The sequence below is a fragment of the Nothoprocta perdicaria genome, unplaced genomic scaffold, assembly GCF_003342845.1.
Source record: "Nothoprocta perdicaria isolate Ctin4 unplaced genomic scaffold, notPer1 scaffold_5, whole genome shotgun sequence".
Taxonomy (NCBI): domain Eukaryota; kingdom Metazoa; phylum Chordata; class Aves; order Tinamiformes; family Tinamidae; genus Nothoprocta; species Nothoprocta perdicaria.
The window spans coordinates 9614244-9627525 of record NW_020455754.1 but is presented as its reverse complement, the minus strand read 5'-3'; the positions used below and the strand labels follow the sequence as shown (position 1 = coordinate 9627525).

General features: G+C 46.0%; 1 protein-coding gene across 3 annotated transcripts; it reads left to right on the top strand.

Annotated features, from left to right (window-relative positions):
- Positions 1–2303: 2303 nt before the first annotated feature.
- On the top strand, positions 2304–11394 carry LOC112954518 (thymosin beta-12-like). 3 transcript variants are annotated; one of them, XM_026047698.1, is made up of 4 exons: positions 2304–2479; positions 9426–9546; positions 10001–10108; positions 11082–11394. In XM_026047698.1, the coding sequence occupies exons 3-4, from the start codon at positions 10009–10011 to the stop codon at positions 11117–11119; spliced, it is 138 nt and encodes a 45-aa protein (XP_025903483.1). In that variant the 5' UTR covers positions 2304–2479; positions 9426–9546; positions 10001–10008; the 3' UTR covers positions 11120–11394. The 3 variants fall into 3 exon arrangements, with proteins under 3 accessions (XP_025903483.1, XP_025903482.1, XP_025903484.1); XM_026047697.1 differs by lacking the exon at positions 2304–2479 and adding an exon at positions 8958–9126; XM_026047699.1 differs by lacking the exons at positions 2304–2479; positions 9426–9546 and adding an exon at positions 8958–9126.
- The last annotated feature ends 1888 nt before the right edge of the window (positions 11395–13282 follow it).

The window sequence follows — 13282 nt, the reverse complement described above, 5'->3', positions numbered from 1 at the left end:
GCGGCGGGGAGCGAGACTGAGGCGCTGGCCGAGGGACCCACTCGTTATTTCGAGCCCTGCGGTGCTTCGGCCACCGCTGATTCGAGGGTGCCCGAGGTGCAAATACAGCCAATAATAGCAAAAAATACGTATATTTATTACATTTGTTGTGTTTCCCAGCCACACACAAGCTACGCGAAGCACTGGACTATTTTCCAAGCTAAAACAGCACTGAGCCATCCCAGAGCCGTCCCTCCCCAGTATTTCCCAAGCAGGGGAATGCCAGCAATAATAATTTGCCCCGAGACCACGAGCATTACAAAATACACAAATTTTAGCACCTTTAAACTTTTTAGGTTGGCCTGGGCGAGCAGGGAGGTGCGAGCTTGCACGAGGCGGGTTAGGAGCAGGGCTGCACCCATAACACTGCCTGCAGCCATAGGCGGTGGGTTTAATAAGCGTTTAAGGAAATTCAGGTTTACTTACTTAAAAAAATCCTCTTAGGAGGAGCTTTCTTTTTTTCTCCATTAAAAAAAAAAATCCTTACAAAGAAATAAGATAAAAAGTATTCAGAACCCAAAGAAGGGAGAGTCATAATCCAGCAACATACAGCAATAAATTAGCTGTATTTTTTTGCTAAAAGGTGGGCTATCATTGGAAGTTGCCTTACAAAGACATTAAAATGCATAGGGTCAAAATAAATGACCTCGGGTGGTTTATATTTTCTGCCAGTCTGCTCTCACAGCAGATTTCTCCACTTGAACAGTTAATAAGATTTCCTCACATCAGGACGAGCTCCCAGAATTTGTATTTTGTATACATAGCAGTGTTCTTTCTGATTCATTTAGCCTCATCAACAACAATAAAGATACTGAATCAGAACAAGCTGGCAATTTTGTTGATGAAACATGGGAGAGAACGGACTCCAGCTGGCTCCTCGGCAGCTCACGCTGGCTGCTCGACAGGAATCAAACTGCAGGGAATGTGACACAGAGAGCACATGCAGAGCGTGAGGCGGCTGCGCCGGGGCAGGCCGGCACCGCACGGCACTGCCCGCTGGCTCCAAGGCCAGGTCTGCATCCCCTGCTCCGACTGGCTCCGCTTCGTGCCGCTTTGTCTGGCCTCCTTTGAGGCCCTTGCAGTGCTCTGTGCCGCCCCACGCTGCCGTTTTAGGCGTTTCTGCACTTTTCCTGCCCTCGCATCCCCGTTATCAAAGCCTCAGGTGGCTGCCACCACGCCACGTGGCACGGGGCTGGCACCACGTGTCAGGACGTGTGACACAGCACCGCCCTGAACACAGAGGCACGGTGACGGGACACTTCTATCTCATCGCTAAATCCGTGCCCAGAGCCAGGCCCCTATGGATGAGCAATTCCTGCAGGTCGGGGCGTTATCCTGTAAGCCCCACTAAGCTGCTCAGCCCACAAATTTTAGAGTTTCTACTGCTAGGCATCTGTACAGCAACCCAGGAGATCTGAAAACATATTAGCATAATTCCTTTATTTCCAGAAAATAGTATTCATGAGTATAAATCAACAACATAAAAGCATTCAACAATATATGTCACTATATAGAACACAGAGCTGGAACCATTTCTCCTTCATTGGTCCCTAATATGAGTCTCCTGACCTTTAAGCAAGACTTCAGAGTAAACAAGCTCTGAAACCTAGTTTCTAATTAAATCTAATTCCAGGAGCAGCCGTACACTGCTCCTCATCAGACATTGAGTATGATAGAAAAATAGTCCTATGCCAGCTGTGCACTACTGAGCAAGGCTTTGTACAAACCAAGGCACTATTCCAGAATTGAATCAATTCTGTAATATCATCCAAACGTTTGAAGCTTGATAGAACTGTTGCACAATTCTTTACCTTCATATTTGATCATTATCTTACTGAAAGAACATGGAAATCTGATGTATAGCAAAGCAAGACTTGGTCTGCTGTAATATCTGTGCATCGTATGTCTATAGTTTTCACTTGGAGAAAAATAACTCCTGCATTTATGTACACACGGATGATTTGACTTTCCTGGACTTGAAAGTGCTCAGTTTTTGTCTCAAATAGACCCTATTGACCTCTAAAAATAATTACAGATATCTTAACACCAAAGAAGGAACGGCAAATGGTAACACTTCTCAGCTCATTATTCTGTAGAAAAAAAAAAAAAAAAATTCCTCTATTTTTTTTTTTCAGGCATGTCACTGAACTGGGACTTTACTTTGTTCCTCTTTTCCAGCATTAAAACATTTTGCTTCCGGGTGTCCAGCACCAGACATCTGGAACTGATGGACACCCTTAACTCTCAAAGAAGGCTCTAGGAAAAGCAAGTGTTCAGTTCCTCTGACTCATGATATCCAAAAGGGCACCAAAACTCAAGGTACCTTATTTTGAAAGCTTTGCTCCATACTAACAAAGGAAACCTTCTGCACAGAGATGCCCTTGGATTTTTCCAAGATATATTCCATCCACAAGACTGTCTGCCGTTACTGGATGCACATGTAAGGATTTCTTAACTTAATTCAGTATCAAAGGCACATGTTCTATGTAATGTCAGATATCTTTAGTTGGTTTTCTACCAGAATTGTATGATGAAGGTAAATATTTACACATTTCTCACAGCTTTTGGATATTTTTAAAGATCTGAATCTTGAGTTTGAAAGATCTACCTTTAGAGTAGAAGTCTGGGAATATGGGACAAAAGTAGCTTCTGAGGCTTGTTCACGTCTTAATTGCATGATTGCAGACTTAACGGGAGATAATTCTTCTCTCCTTGAAATTCAAGACATCGTAAGGTTAATTCAATCTTCTCAGTTCCATTTCCGCCCTTCTGTTCCCCTTCCCACACTCCCCCCACCCCATCTGCAGACAGCTGAATTTGAATTTTATGCAAGCTAGTATGCATCCAAGGGGAAAATTATCCAACGTGTGCACCAGGCACGAGCAAAAATTACAGTATGGCACACTTGTTTTTCACCTCCTAGCTGTTTTTGTCCATGTTCACCACTTTGAGCTGCAGACAGACACAAGCCCATGCCTCAAAGCTAGTTTCCACCGAGAAGTTATCTTGAATTACACCTTGAATGGCCTCATCCTTTTTAAATTCCTGTTCTTTGCACTTAGAAGGACCTTCACTTCAGCGGCGCCTTCGGCTTGCCTTGCAGTTGGAGCAAGTGCCGTTCGTCTGCTGCCAACGCGACCGTCGCTGCTGCTGCTGCCCTGTTATTTCACAGTGCTCTCACTCACAAGGCTGAGCAGCTCCCGCAGAATCAAGTTAACTCTGTCCAGACATAGCCTTAATAAGCCTATAGCTGTTTATATAGATTTATAAAAAATAAGCCTTAAAAGTAGTTACTGAAAACTTTCTGCTACGGCCAGGTTATGCAGAGATAGCCATCAAGAGGCTAAACAGTCTAATCTTTTTCCTTTGGATCTTAGGGAACAAACCCAGCATGTAACATAGTGTACTTACAAGCTTTCATTTCACCAGGCAATAGATAACAAATGTGGAATGCACCGATTACAACTTCCCTGTGTTAGTGGCAGTTACTGGTGACCTTGTACACGATATCTAATGTGCACATGCCCAACCTGCTCTGCATAGCAAGTTTATAAAACTGGAAGAAGGAATGCTGGAAAAGACGATATATACATCCCTTCCAGTAGAAATAACAATTTTTGGTCTGGAAACAGCCTTTTTAAACTGATCTCCATGAACTCAGCTGATGAGTTTCTCCGCTTGAGCACCCTTGTTGTCTTAGACAGCTGAACAACTGTGTTTTCTGATTTTGCCCAAAACCCAACAGATCCCTAAGCTACCAGGCAGTCACAGGCTGCTGGAAGTGGAATGATTTTACAACCCAGAGGGAACTGCTGCAGAGGCATCCGTGAAAAATTCACCCACAGGGCTGCGTCCCAGAAGTTGTGGATAACAGGGCTCTGTGAGTAGCCCAGCACACAGCTCAGCAGGGCTTGAAACAACAGATACACCTACGGTCCTTTCTCCCTCCGGACAAAATAAACCCAATAGGGAGCTAGTACATCTCTCGAGTTGATTATTATTAATCCATGAAATCTTGCTACACCAGCTGCACCCTAGATGCCACAGTCTAATCCTTGGGCTAGGTCATCTCAATGCAAAATAGTGACTTTCCCCTTCTTTAAAGCAATGAGTGATAAACTCGACAGTGCAATGTCCAATTCCAGAGCGGTCAGCTCCACGCAGAGGTACTTATATCACTGCTGTCATGTGTTCTATAACATATTAAGTAATGTGACTATTAAGTAATGTGACTAATGCATCACATGCTTCTTTCCCCTCCCCACCCTTGGGAGAGGAGCATGTGCATGGATATTTTGTATTAATTTCCACACTGCCACTCCCCCTGCTAATAATGCACGCACACATTGCCACATTTGCTAGAGAAGGCAAGGCCAAAGCAAGCACTTTGCTTTGGAAGAGGACCCACTACAGCTTCGGGTTAGAAAGTTCAAGTTTCAAGAAAGTTCAGCTGCAGGAAGCTCTATTTGGCTAAACCTTTAAAAATTCACTCCCATATTGAGCTGTATAAGATGAAAAATGAGGGGGAAAGTAAATTTCCACTTTAACTATTGTTGTTTTTACTCTTTTCACTCTGTGCTGCAATGGGACTCCTGGCTAGTCTGAATTTCAGAACTATTTGGGAAACACAGGGCTGGAAAATACAGCCAGGGCAGGAGGACATCCCCATTAAACCTCCTCTCCGTCTCCTCACCCTCAACACACTCTAGATAGGGAAAGGAAAACACCTTGGCTAGGCGTATACCGGAGGAGGACACGTATGGAGCATTTATGTGCAAGGGCCATCCCGCCACGGAGAGATCCCTGCCCGGTCACACCCCGGGATTCATTGTCTCCTTGCCTGGGAACCTGTCCCCATTCCCAAACATGGATATTTTTCTTGGCAGCCGCATGGAACAAAAGGCACAAAGAGAACTAAGAAAATCCTTTCAGTGAAGCTCTAGGCCTCCTTCTGTTCCGCCCGGGAGGGGAACCTCCTAATACTTACTAGCAAGCCCAGCCCTGCTACCTTTCTGGAAGGTGCTCAATCCTCACTGAACCTAAAGCAATTAGGTGCTCGCAGCATCCGGCCCAGCCATTCCAGCCTTGAGAAAAAAAAAAACTAATCCCCCACCTTCAACACCAATAATACCACAACATTTTGCAAATGAAATCACTGTTATATTTGAGTGGGCGTGTTACTTCGAGACAGCACTAATGTGATTATAAAATCAGTGGTGTCAGCTTATTGGCTCAGCTACAGACACCGATCTGCTGGAGCGTCTGTTCCTCTGAGCGGCTGCTCACGTTAAGATGCCTCGTCCTTCTTTGCTTCCATGTGAAATAGGTGCAATCTCATTGCCACTGTCACACCAAAGAGAAGGGAACCCTCTTCTTGCAGTCCTCCGCCCAAGCTCCGTGCAACTTGGCATTCCCAGGGCACAGCTTGTGCCAAACATGGGCCCCCAAACCTGCAAGGATTATGCCCAAACGAGTCACTACATCCAAGGGAGGCCGGGCTCGCTGGTCCCAAGCGCAGCAGAGGACAGAAACTCTGTAGCAGCAGACTCCAAATCTCCAGCCTCTCTCCTCAAGCACTCATTTTCCCTTCCCGCTCGAGCTGCCTGTAAATGCTGCTTCTCACCTCTTACTGCATCCTGGTAGCAAGTGTTTGTTTTCCTCTGTTTTTCCGTAGGTGTCTGACAGACACGCGGTGGTGTGTGCCGCAAGGCGCTCATGCTCTAAGGAGCAAGTGACTCACTGCCATCAGGGGTTTGGTCCTGGCACATTTGACTCAGACCTTCATCTTTTGGCAGTGGGCTGAAATAAAACACAGTTTACACTGTATTTGTGGCATTTTTCAGACATGACCCTACAAATATGTTTTTTTCACACTTTTATGTGTCTGTGATCTTTAAAGATCCTATAGATCCTCTTTTACTTGCTCTGTTGGCTTAGCATTTTTTCCCCTTTCTATATGACACATCAGTCAGTTGCCTCCATGTACCTAAAGACTGTTGTGGTTCAGTGTTAGGAGGATCATTTCAATGCTAGGTTCCTCTCACAGGAGGTGGTGATGCTGAAATCCTGCCATTCAAAACGTTCTACCAAATAATTGTTTCAAGGCTGGTATCAGGAAGAACATTCCAACTCCCAGGTCGTGGTGTCCGAGGAAGGTATCTCCCCTCCATCTCTCCCTCCCATAACCAGCTCATCCCGTTGCCACGTGCTCACCATCCTGGAGCACCTCCAGGCCAAATTCCACACAAAACGTTCCATAAGGAAACCCCACAGGGCTGTACCACACAGGGAATGTAAACACAAGGTTTGAATCCAGCAATAAATGCATTTGACCACAGCTTGACCGCAGCACCGTACGGATGAGCTGCAGAGACTTGACAGGGAGTTTGTGCAACGGTCAAGGTGTTTGCTGAGGATGAGGAGCTACTGATTTGAACTGACAGCAAGAACATAATTTCTTATAATTATGTTACATGGACTAACAGAGTTGCATTTTCCTCAAAATCCCAACCCAGTATCAATTAAGAACCTAGTCATCTTCAATTTAAAAACCCAAACAATTTGCCCAAGCTGTTTTTAATACTAGAATTGCCCCAAAATTGGACACTTAGAACAGCAGTGGTGAAAGAACAAGAAGGACCACCTTGTTCTGGCTTGTTCAGAAAAGCCAAAGTTCTGCTGTGAATGCTGAGCCCTTGATTACGTACCCAGATTCTTCTGCTTCTGTGTCCTAAATACTCCAAGTGCACTTTATATCTGAGAGAATTTATTCTAAAAACAAAAATGGTTTTCCTGTATAGATCCCATTAGAAGAATCTAATCGTCATTTGTAAAAAAAAAAAACAGAAAAAAAAAAGAAAAAAAAGAGGTAGTCACTATTTACGAACTTTCACTTGTGAACTGCATGAATTCACAAATCAGGTTGCATTTTAAAGTTATTTTTCCAAACTCAGGATCTTCTACATCTAGTGTCCAGCCTAACAGAGGTTATTGCTGTCTCTTTAAGCAGACGCTAAGATTATTCAGTGCCAAATCTCAGCCATGCCTAATACTGAATATTCACCCAGCAGCTGCCTTCCTGCCTATTCCCGGGAGTTTTCAGTCAAGAACACAGCTTTCTATTTATGACAATTAGTTGGAGCAAGGGGAGGGAAAGAAGGCAACTATGTCCTGACACGAAGCATTACTGGTAGGCAGCAAAACTGATTTTGCACGGCTGGTTGGTGCAGGTGCAAAGGCAGCCAAGCCGCTGTGTGCAAGCTAACCGAGCCTTTAATCCTCACAAAAAGGTAGCTCTGTTCCTGCCGGGACAGCGTCAGGTCCGGAAGCAGCACGTCCAGGTCTGCACAGTCCTGAGGTCCCTCTCGGGAGCTCCACAGAGCAGCGTTATCCAGGTTCTTCCACCACTAAGGTTCTCTGTTCTCCTTTACTTTGAGTAATGCAGATGTGTCCATAAAGGAAAAGCTCTCAGCCAGCCCTTTGCCAGGACACTCATTAAATATTGCGTTTTCTGAAGATATGGAAAATGGAACGGATTAAGGAAGAATCACAGGGTGGGCAGAAACCACTATTTCTGAATGCTCATGAGTAAAAAGAATCATCTTTTCTTGGCGTGTTCATGTATTTTAATTTAAACACACATTGGAAAGAGACTCATTCCTTCAAAATACACCCATTTTCCCAATGTACACACAACCCTCAGCCTCAAAAATGCTCTGTGCCTATTATACCAACAGAAGAATCCACATGACCTTTGTGGGGATCTGAATCTGCTGCCTTCATCTGCCCCTGAGCTCTCACAGCTGCCCAGTAGACGTCTGAGCTTGTTGTCTAGCAGAGAAGAACAGATACTCCCAGCACACATTAACCTCATCCCAAGTTAGATGTCTCAAATAGATCAGTTGACTGGCACTGTAGAAGTGTCATTTCTCTCCTTTGACTATCAAGGAGTCCAGGCAAGAAATGCAGGTGGAGATACCTGGAGTTATACGAGATGAAACCCAACGCAGCAGCTTGGGAAGACGCACGCAGCCCTTCCCTCCCAAACTGCAGGGTCTTGCAAAGGGATTCCTCAAACTGCAGATGAGGAAACACGGCTGAGAAACACAGACAGGAGACCTCGTAGCCTGACACAGCCCTTACAGGAGCTGGAGGCGGTGGCTGCAGACAACATCCCTGGGCCAAACCATCCCTTCCCCGTTCAGATTTTCCTCTTAATGCCAAGTGCATCTTGCAACGGAGCCAAATGCACCCGAGAGCCATTAACCACGTTAAAGACTTCTCAGAAATTGCCTCACTCAGCACCTACGGGATATTCTCCGCTCAGCATTCCTCCCTTCCTGACTCCCTGCAAGTGAGCCAGGTGCTATTCCCGCCCGGAGCACAGCGGGAAGGCAGGGAGCAGGATACACAAACAGGGATTCTCGCACAGTCGCTGCGGAAAGGTCAGCTCCCAAGGTCCTGCTTGCAGAGCGGGAGCACCTGGGGCCAAAGGAGGGTGTATCGGGTGGTTTTGCAGCTCCTGAAACGGGTGGGAATAAAAGGCTCTTTGTTCTTCCCTTCAGGACACATTCCAGCTGAGGGCTCACACTGTTGCTTATCTCTAGGCTTGGCCCCGGGTTGCAGCAGAGCTCCCACGCCTCTGCTTGGAGCCCTCTCCGCCCAAAACGCCCCATGCGATTCCCCAAAATTCTGCAGAATTGGGCTCAAAAGCTACGCACAGAACAGCGCTGCAACGCCAGCCCTCAAATCAGCCCCACGCCTCAAATCAACTCCAAATCTCTGTATTATAAAAGAAGAGCAGGAAGGGAAACCTCAATATTTTTGCCTTGGCAAATGGGAAAAAAGGAAAAAAAATCTGTTTTGGCAGTTTTCCACAGTCACCTTTTTGTTCCCGTCCCTCATCCAATTTCCGCAGCGCCGATCTGTCCTTTTCTTGAATGCTGAGCAATCCCAGCAGCGACCTAATCAATATTAATAGCGATAGGAGTGGGGAGCAGGAGGAAGAGAGGAGGGATTAACGTGACCTTTCTAAACTCCCACCGCCTCAGACGGGCACCAGGCAGCTGAGGAGAAGGCAGCCAGACGGTAACGACATGTGGTTTTAGTGGCTTTTCATTCGTTTTGCCTGTGCATATTTACTTCTCTTGTCTCAGCGTGGCTAGCAATGAAATCAGGATGTCTTGAGGAAGGAAAAAATATAATTCTAGCTGTAGCCTCTGGGCCAAATTCCTCCTTGATGGGAGCTCCGTTGAAATCAGTGGATTAACACACAGGATGAATTTTATCTTGGATTTCTATTAAAAGCAGCTATTAGGCTAGGAAAGTTTTGACAGGCAGAGTGTTTAATGCAGGTTTTTTTTTTTAATGGATTTCTTTTATAATAGGGTATAATCAAAAAACACTGAGCGTGCGACTTGAATATTGAGCGTGAGAGCAAACAAAGGATTCTGTGAGCCAGCCTGCCTATTGTTAAGCACAAGTGAACACAGCAGCTAAGCCAGATAGGTATGTTTGTATGTATGTACTTAGGTTAGCGTGCTCAGAATTAAAGGGAAAATCCTATTAATTAAAACATTATAATTCAAACTATTTGCTCTCATTGGATTACTGGTTAATTGGAGACTTTCTGGTTTCCAGTATTAAAGTAGAGGTTTATGTCAGGAGGGGAGGTGGGTTATTGTCAGTTAATGCATTGTCTTTACTTAAAATTTTTTTGTTTCTGTGTTCAGGATATGATTTTTCAGAGAAATCTAGACAAATATCTCTTTATATCTTTCCTCTTTTGCTTTGAAAGAGCTTTATGAACAGATCCCAGATTGAGGTGTTAGATTCGTGTTGTATTTGGATGAACATTTTTAAGGGATTTTTTTCATTTTTAGAGCAGAAAATGCTTTGCAGATGGCTGATATCACAGCACTGGCAAATAAAGCCACGGGTGTGTTTGCTCTTCCTTTGTCAGGACCCATCATGTCCGACAAACCAGATTTTGCAGAAATTGAAACATTTGACAAGACCAAACTGAAGAAGACAGAAACCAGAGAAAAAAACCCATTGCCCACCAAAGAAAGTAAGTGCTTATAAGGCTATTTGTACTAAGAATAGTAAGGCTGCAATCCGTATCGCAGTCGATATGCCAAATGAATACTAATCATAGGATTAACGGTTCAAACTCATTCCAGACTTTAACTGGGAATAACACCTAGGCTCATGCGATACGTTGGGCTTGTAAAGATATGAGCAGTTATTACAGACATGGAGTTTTGTCTCAGGAATTCTTCCCATTGGGATTGATCCTTGCTGAAATTAAGACCAGTTTTCCTGCAGGTAGCAGGATCCAGCTGGGTGTAACTGCCAGGGTAGCCGTCTCTTCCGAGGCCGGGATAGGGAGGGAATTCCTGCAATCCCTGGCTGCTGGGGCAGCATTCCCAGAGGGTGCCCAGGCACCACGTTGAGCGTCTCCTCAAGCACAGGAGCTGCTGCCCTCCACTGGGTGACGGGCAGGAGACACTGCTGAGTTTGCACGTCCCACAAGGATCCTGCCCTAGCAGAGAGCTGTTCCCACAGCTTTTCCAGGCGAACTCTTCTCCGCTACATGTGGGGAGCCAAAGAGAGATGTAATTCACACTGAGCTTTGGACACGTAAATGGCAGCTTCTCTGCATTTGGATCGCACCTTAAGTTTCCTTTAAAAGCATCTCTGAGCAGAAGGGGAACCAAAGGCATCTCTAGTTGTTAACAGTTCACGGGATTTGGATGCACTGGCCATGGAGACACTCTGCCCCCCCACATAACAAAACACAGGGCAAGCAGCAGGTTTCTTCTCTCTGTGGGAGCTGAAGGTGTAGGAGAGGTTTGTACATCTTGACCTCTACCCCTTGCTGCACTGCCGTGGGAACCGAACAGGCAGCATTTCCAAGCTCTGAGAACTTCATAACACTCCCTGGATATAAGAAAGACTGTCAAAATCTGTATTCTGCTGAATCATCATAACTGCTGTTGATGACACTTGATTTCCTGTGTTTGTTTCTTCTTTTTTGGCAGCTATTGAACAGGAAAAGCAAAGCGAAAGCACTGCCTGAGCATGAGCTGGAAGATGCCACGGCTGCTTCTTCAGTGGGGTTTTGGCTTCCAAGTTGGGGTTCTGCCCCTTTTTCTTACTATGTGTTTGTTGTCCGGTTAATTTAACAAGCAGTTGTTCATTTTGTGTTCTTCGGGAAAGTTTGTTTTGCATTGGTTCAACACGGAATTTTGTATTTGTACTCTTAAAATTGTAACTCCAAGTTCTGTATCAACCCTATTACTTGTCCCCCCCACCTCAAAAAGCAATTTGCCTACAAAAATTGTTTTCCTAACCTCACAATAAACAGGTTTCTTCTGATTAGCTGTCTGTGCCTCTTGCTGAAATCGTAGTTTACCCTGTGACTCTTACCGTGTCCCATTTGCATTGCTCTGGTGTCTGAAGATGACCCCTCTGAGCAGAGGGATGCCAAGCAGTTCTGCCTGGGCACATGGTGCTCAGGTAGGGGGAGAAGGAAAGAAAATAATAAATATTCACCAAGAGATGGGGGCAGACAAAGGGAGATACTCAACAGCAAACAGAGGCAGAGCACAAACCTCGAGAGCAAAGGAGATTGCTTCAAGTCTCTGTTACTCCTGGTGCAGGAGCATCCGCACTGCTGTGGGGAGGGGTTGGCAAAACTGACTGTGGTCCCATTTCTGTCCTCAGAAACATAATATCACGTTACCTCTGCGACTAAATTTGCAGTCATTGTAAACACACACACACAAAAACACACTCTGGGAAGACAAACTGCTGTCACTAAAACTTCAGCTGGATCATCAAGGCAAAATAGGAATAATTCTATGGGCTTCAAAGACTGTTAGTCCGGATTTGTGTCAGTGCAGAGCAAGAGGAATGGTTAGTGTGGCACCTAGAAAGCTCTCATTTATGAGACTTATGGATTTATGAACATTCACGTCTAATTAAAAAGTGAAAAATACAAAGGGCTGAGAAACAAAGAAAAGAGCCTTGTTGCCTTGCAGCTCATTCACCCCTACACTCTGGTGCAGCTCATTCCAGGTAATGGCCAGAGAGGGTTTGATATGATTTAAATACCTGCTTGGCTGAGCATTCCTTAAAGCAGGGAGCAGAGTTAATGCACAGGGCAGCGACACCCACTGCAAACCAGCACAGGGAGCTGCACCCATCCACATCAACCCTCGCTCCTCTGAGCCGTTGTTTTGGCAACAGCAGCTCAGCCTTCCTCCTGCTTGGGAAGGCCCAAGGGCACTCGTCCTTGCAAATTGCTGCTAGAGTCAGCACATGGAAGGAGCGACGTGGGCACCCACAGGAGGATGGGTCTGATGGAAGAGCTGCTGCTGATACAGTAAAACCAAAGCCTTAGCACTTTACTTGCTTAACTTGGCCCAATGATAGGGTTATTATTATAAGATTAAAGTTTATAAAAACAAAGACAGGTCTGTTTTTCAGTTGCTTTAGTCAAACAGCATCACACCCCTCACCTGCAGGGCCAGCCAGGCCACAGACCAGGGAGCTGCTGTTCACCCAAGGCCAAGTGAGAGAGACACCACTCTAGTCATTCTACAAGGAAATATTTGTTCCTGGCATTAGAAGAGCTCTACAAAAACAAGGCAAACCCAACCCAACTCTCCATGCCCACCTAGGACTTGCTTCCTTAGCATTACCCACCTCAGTCACGCTGTTTCTGACCTTCACCACACAAGAAACCTACAACATTCACTGCAGCAGCAACAACTACCACCACAGAAAAAACCACCCCCACGCAGGTGGGCAGCCCATATAGAGACAGCCCCATCAGCTCACCAACAAGCTCCAGGTGGGAGACTTCAGGCTAAGCACCAACAGCCCTTGGCTGCTTTTGGTCTTGGTCTCGTCTTTAACAACACTCACCCTTACAGCTCCTCCAAAGAAAACCAGCATCTGAGCTAACCTAGTCCCAGCAGGAGGATCCACAGAGAGAGGAAAACACCATAAGCAGGGGCAGGTTTTGTCCAGCTCTCCTACCATCGTGAAACATGGCAGGGAAACAAGGGCCTTCCAAGCAGCGCCGCCGTGCGGCCCGGCAGCTCCCACCAGCAGCCCCACGGCCGCTGTGCTGCCCTGGGGACACCGCGAGCTCCAGCACCCCCAGGGCCATCCCGCACGGTGCGATGGGGGCGCCCGGGGCTGGTGCTGTGGGGCAGGATGGGGGACGCAGCTC

What these genes read in the sequence shown, in the direction of transcription:
- LOC112954518 (XM_026047698.1), top strand. Translation starts at nt 10,009, where the DNA reads ATGTCCGACAAACCAGATTTTGCAGAAATTGAAACATTTGACAAGACC. An exon ending in CCCATTGCCCACCAAAGAAA is followed by an intron (nt 10,109 to 11,081) that starts GTAAGTGCTTAT and finishes CTTTTTTGGCAG; the next exon opens with CTATTGAACAGGAAAAGCAA.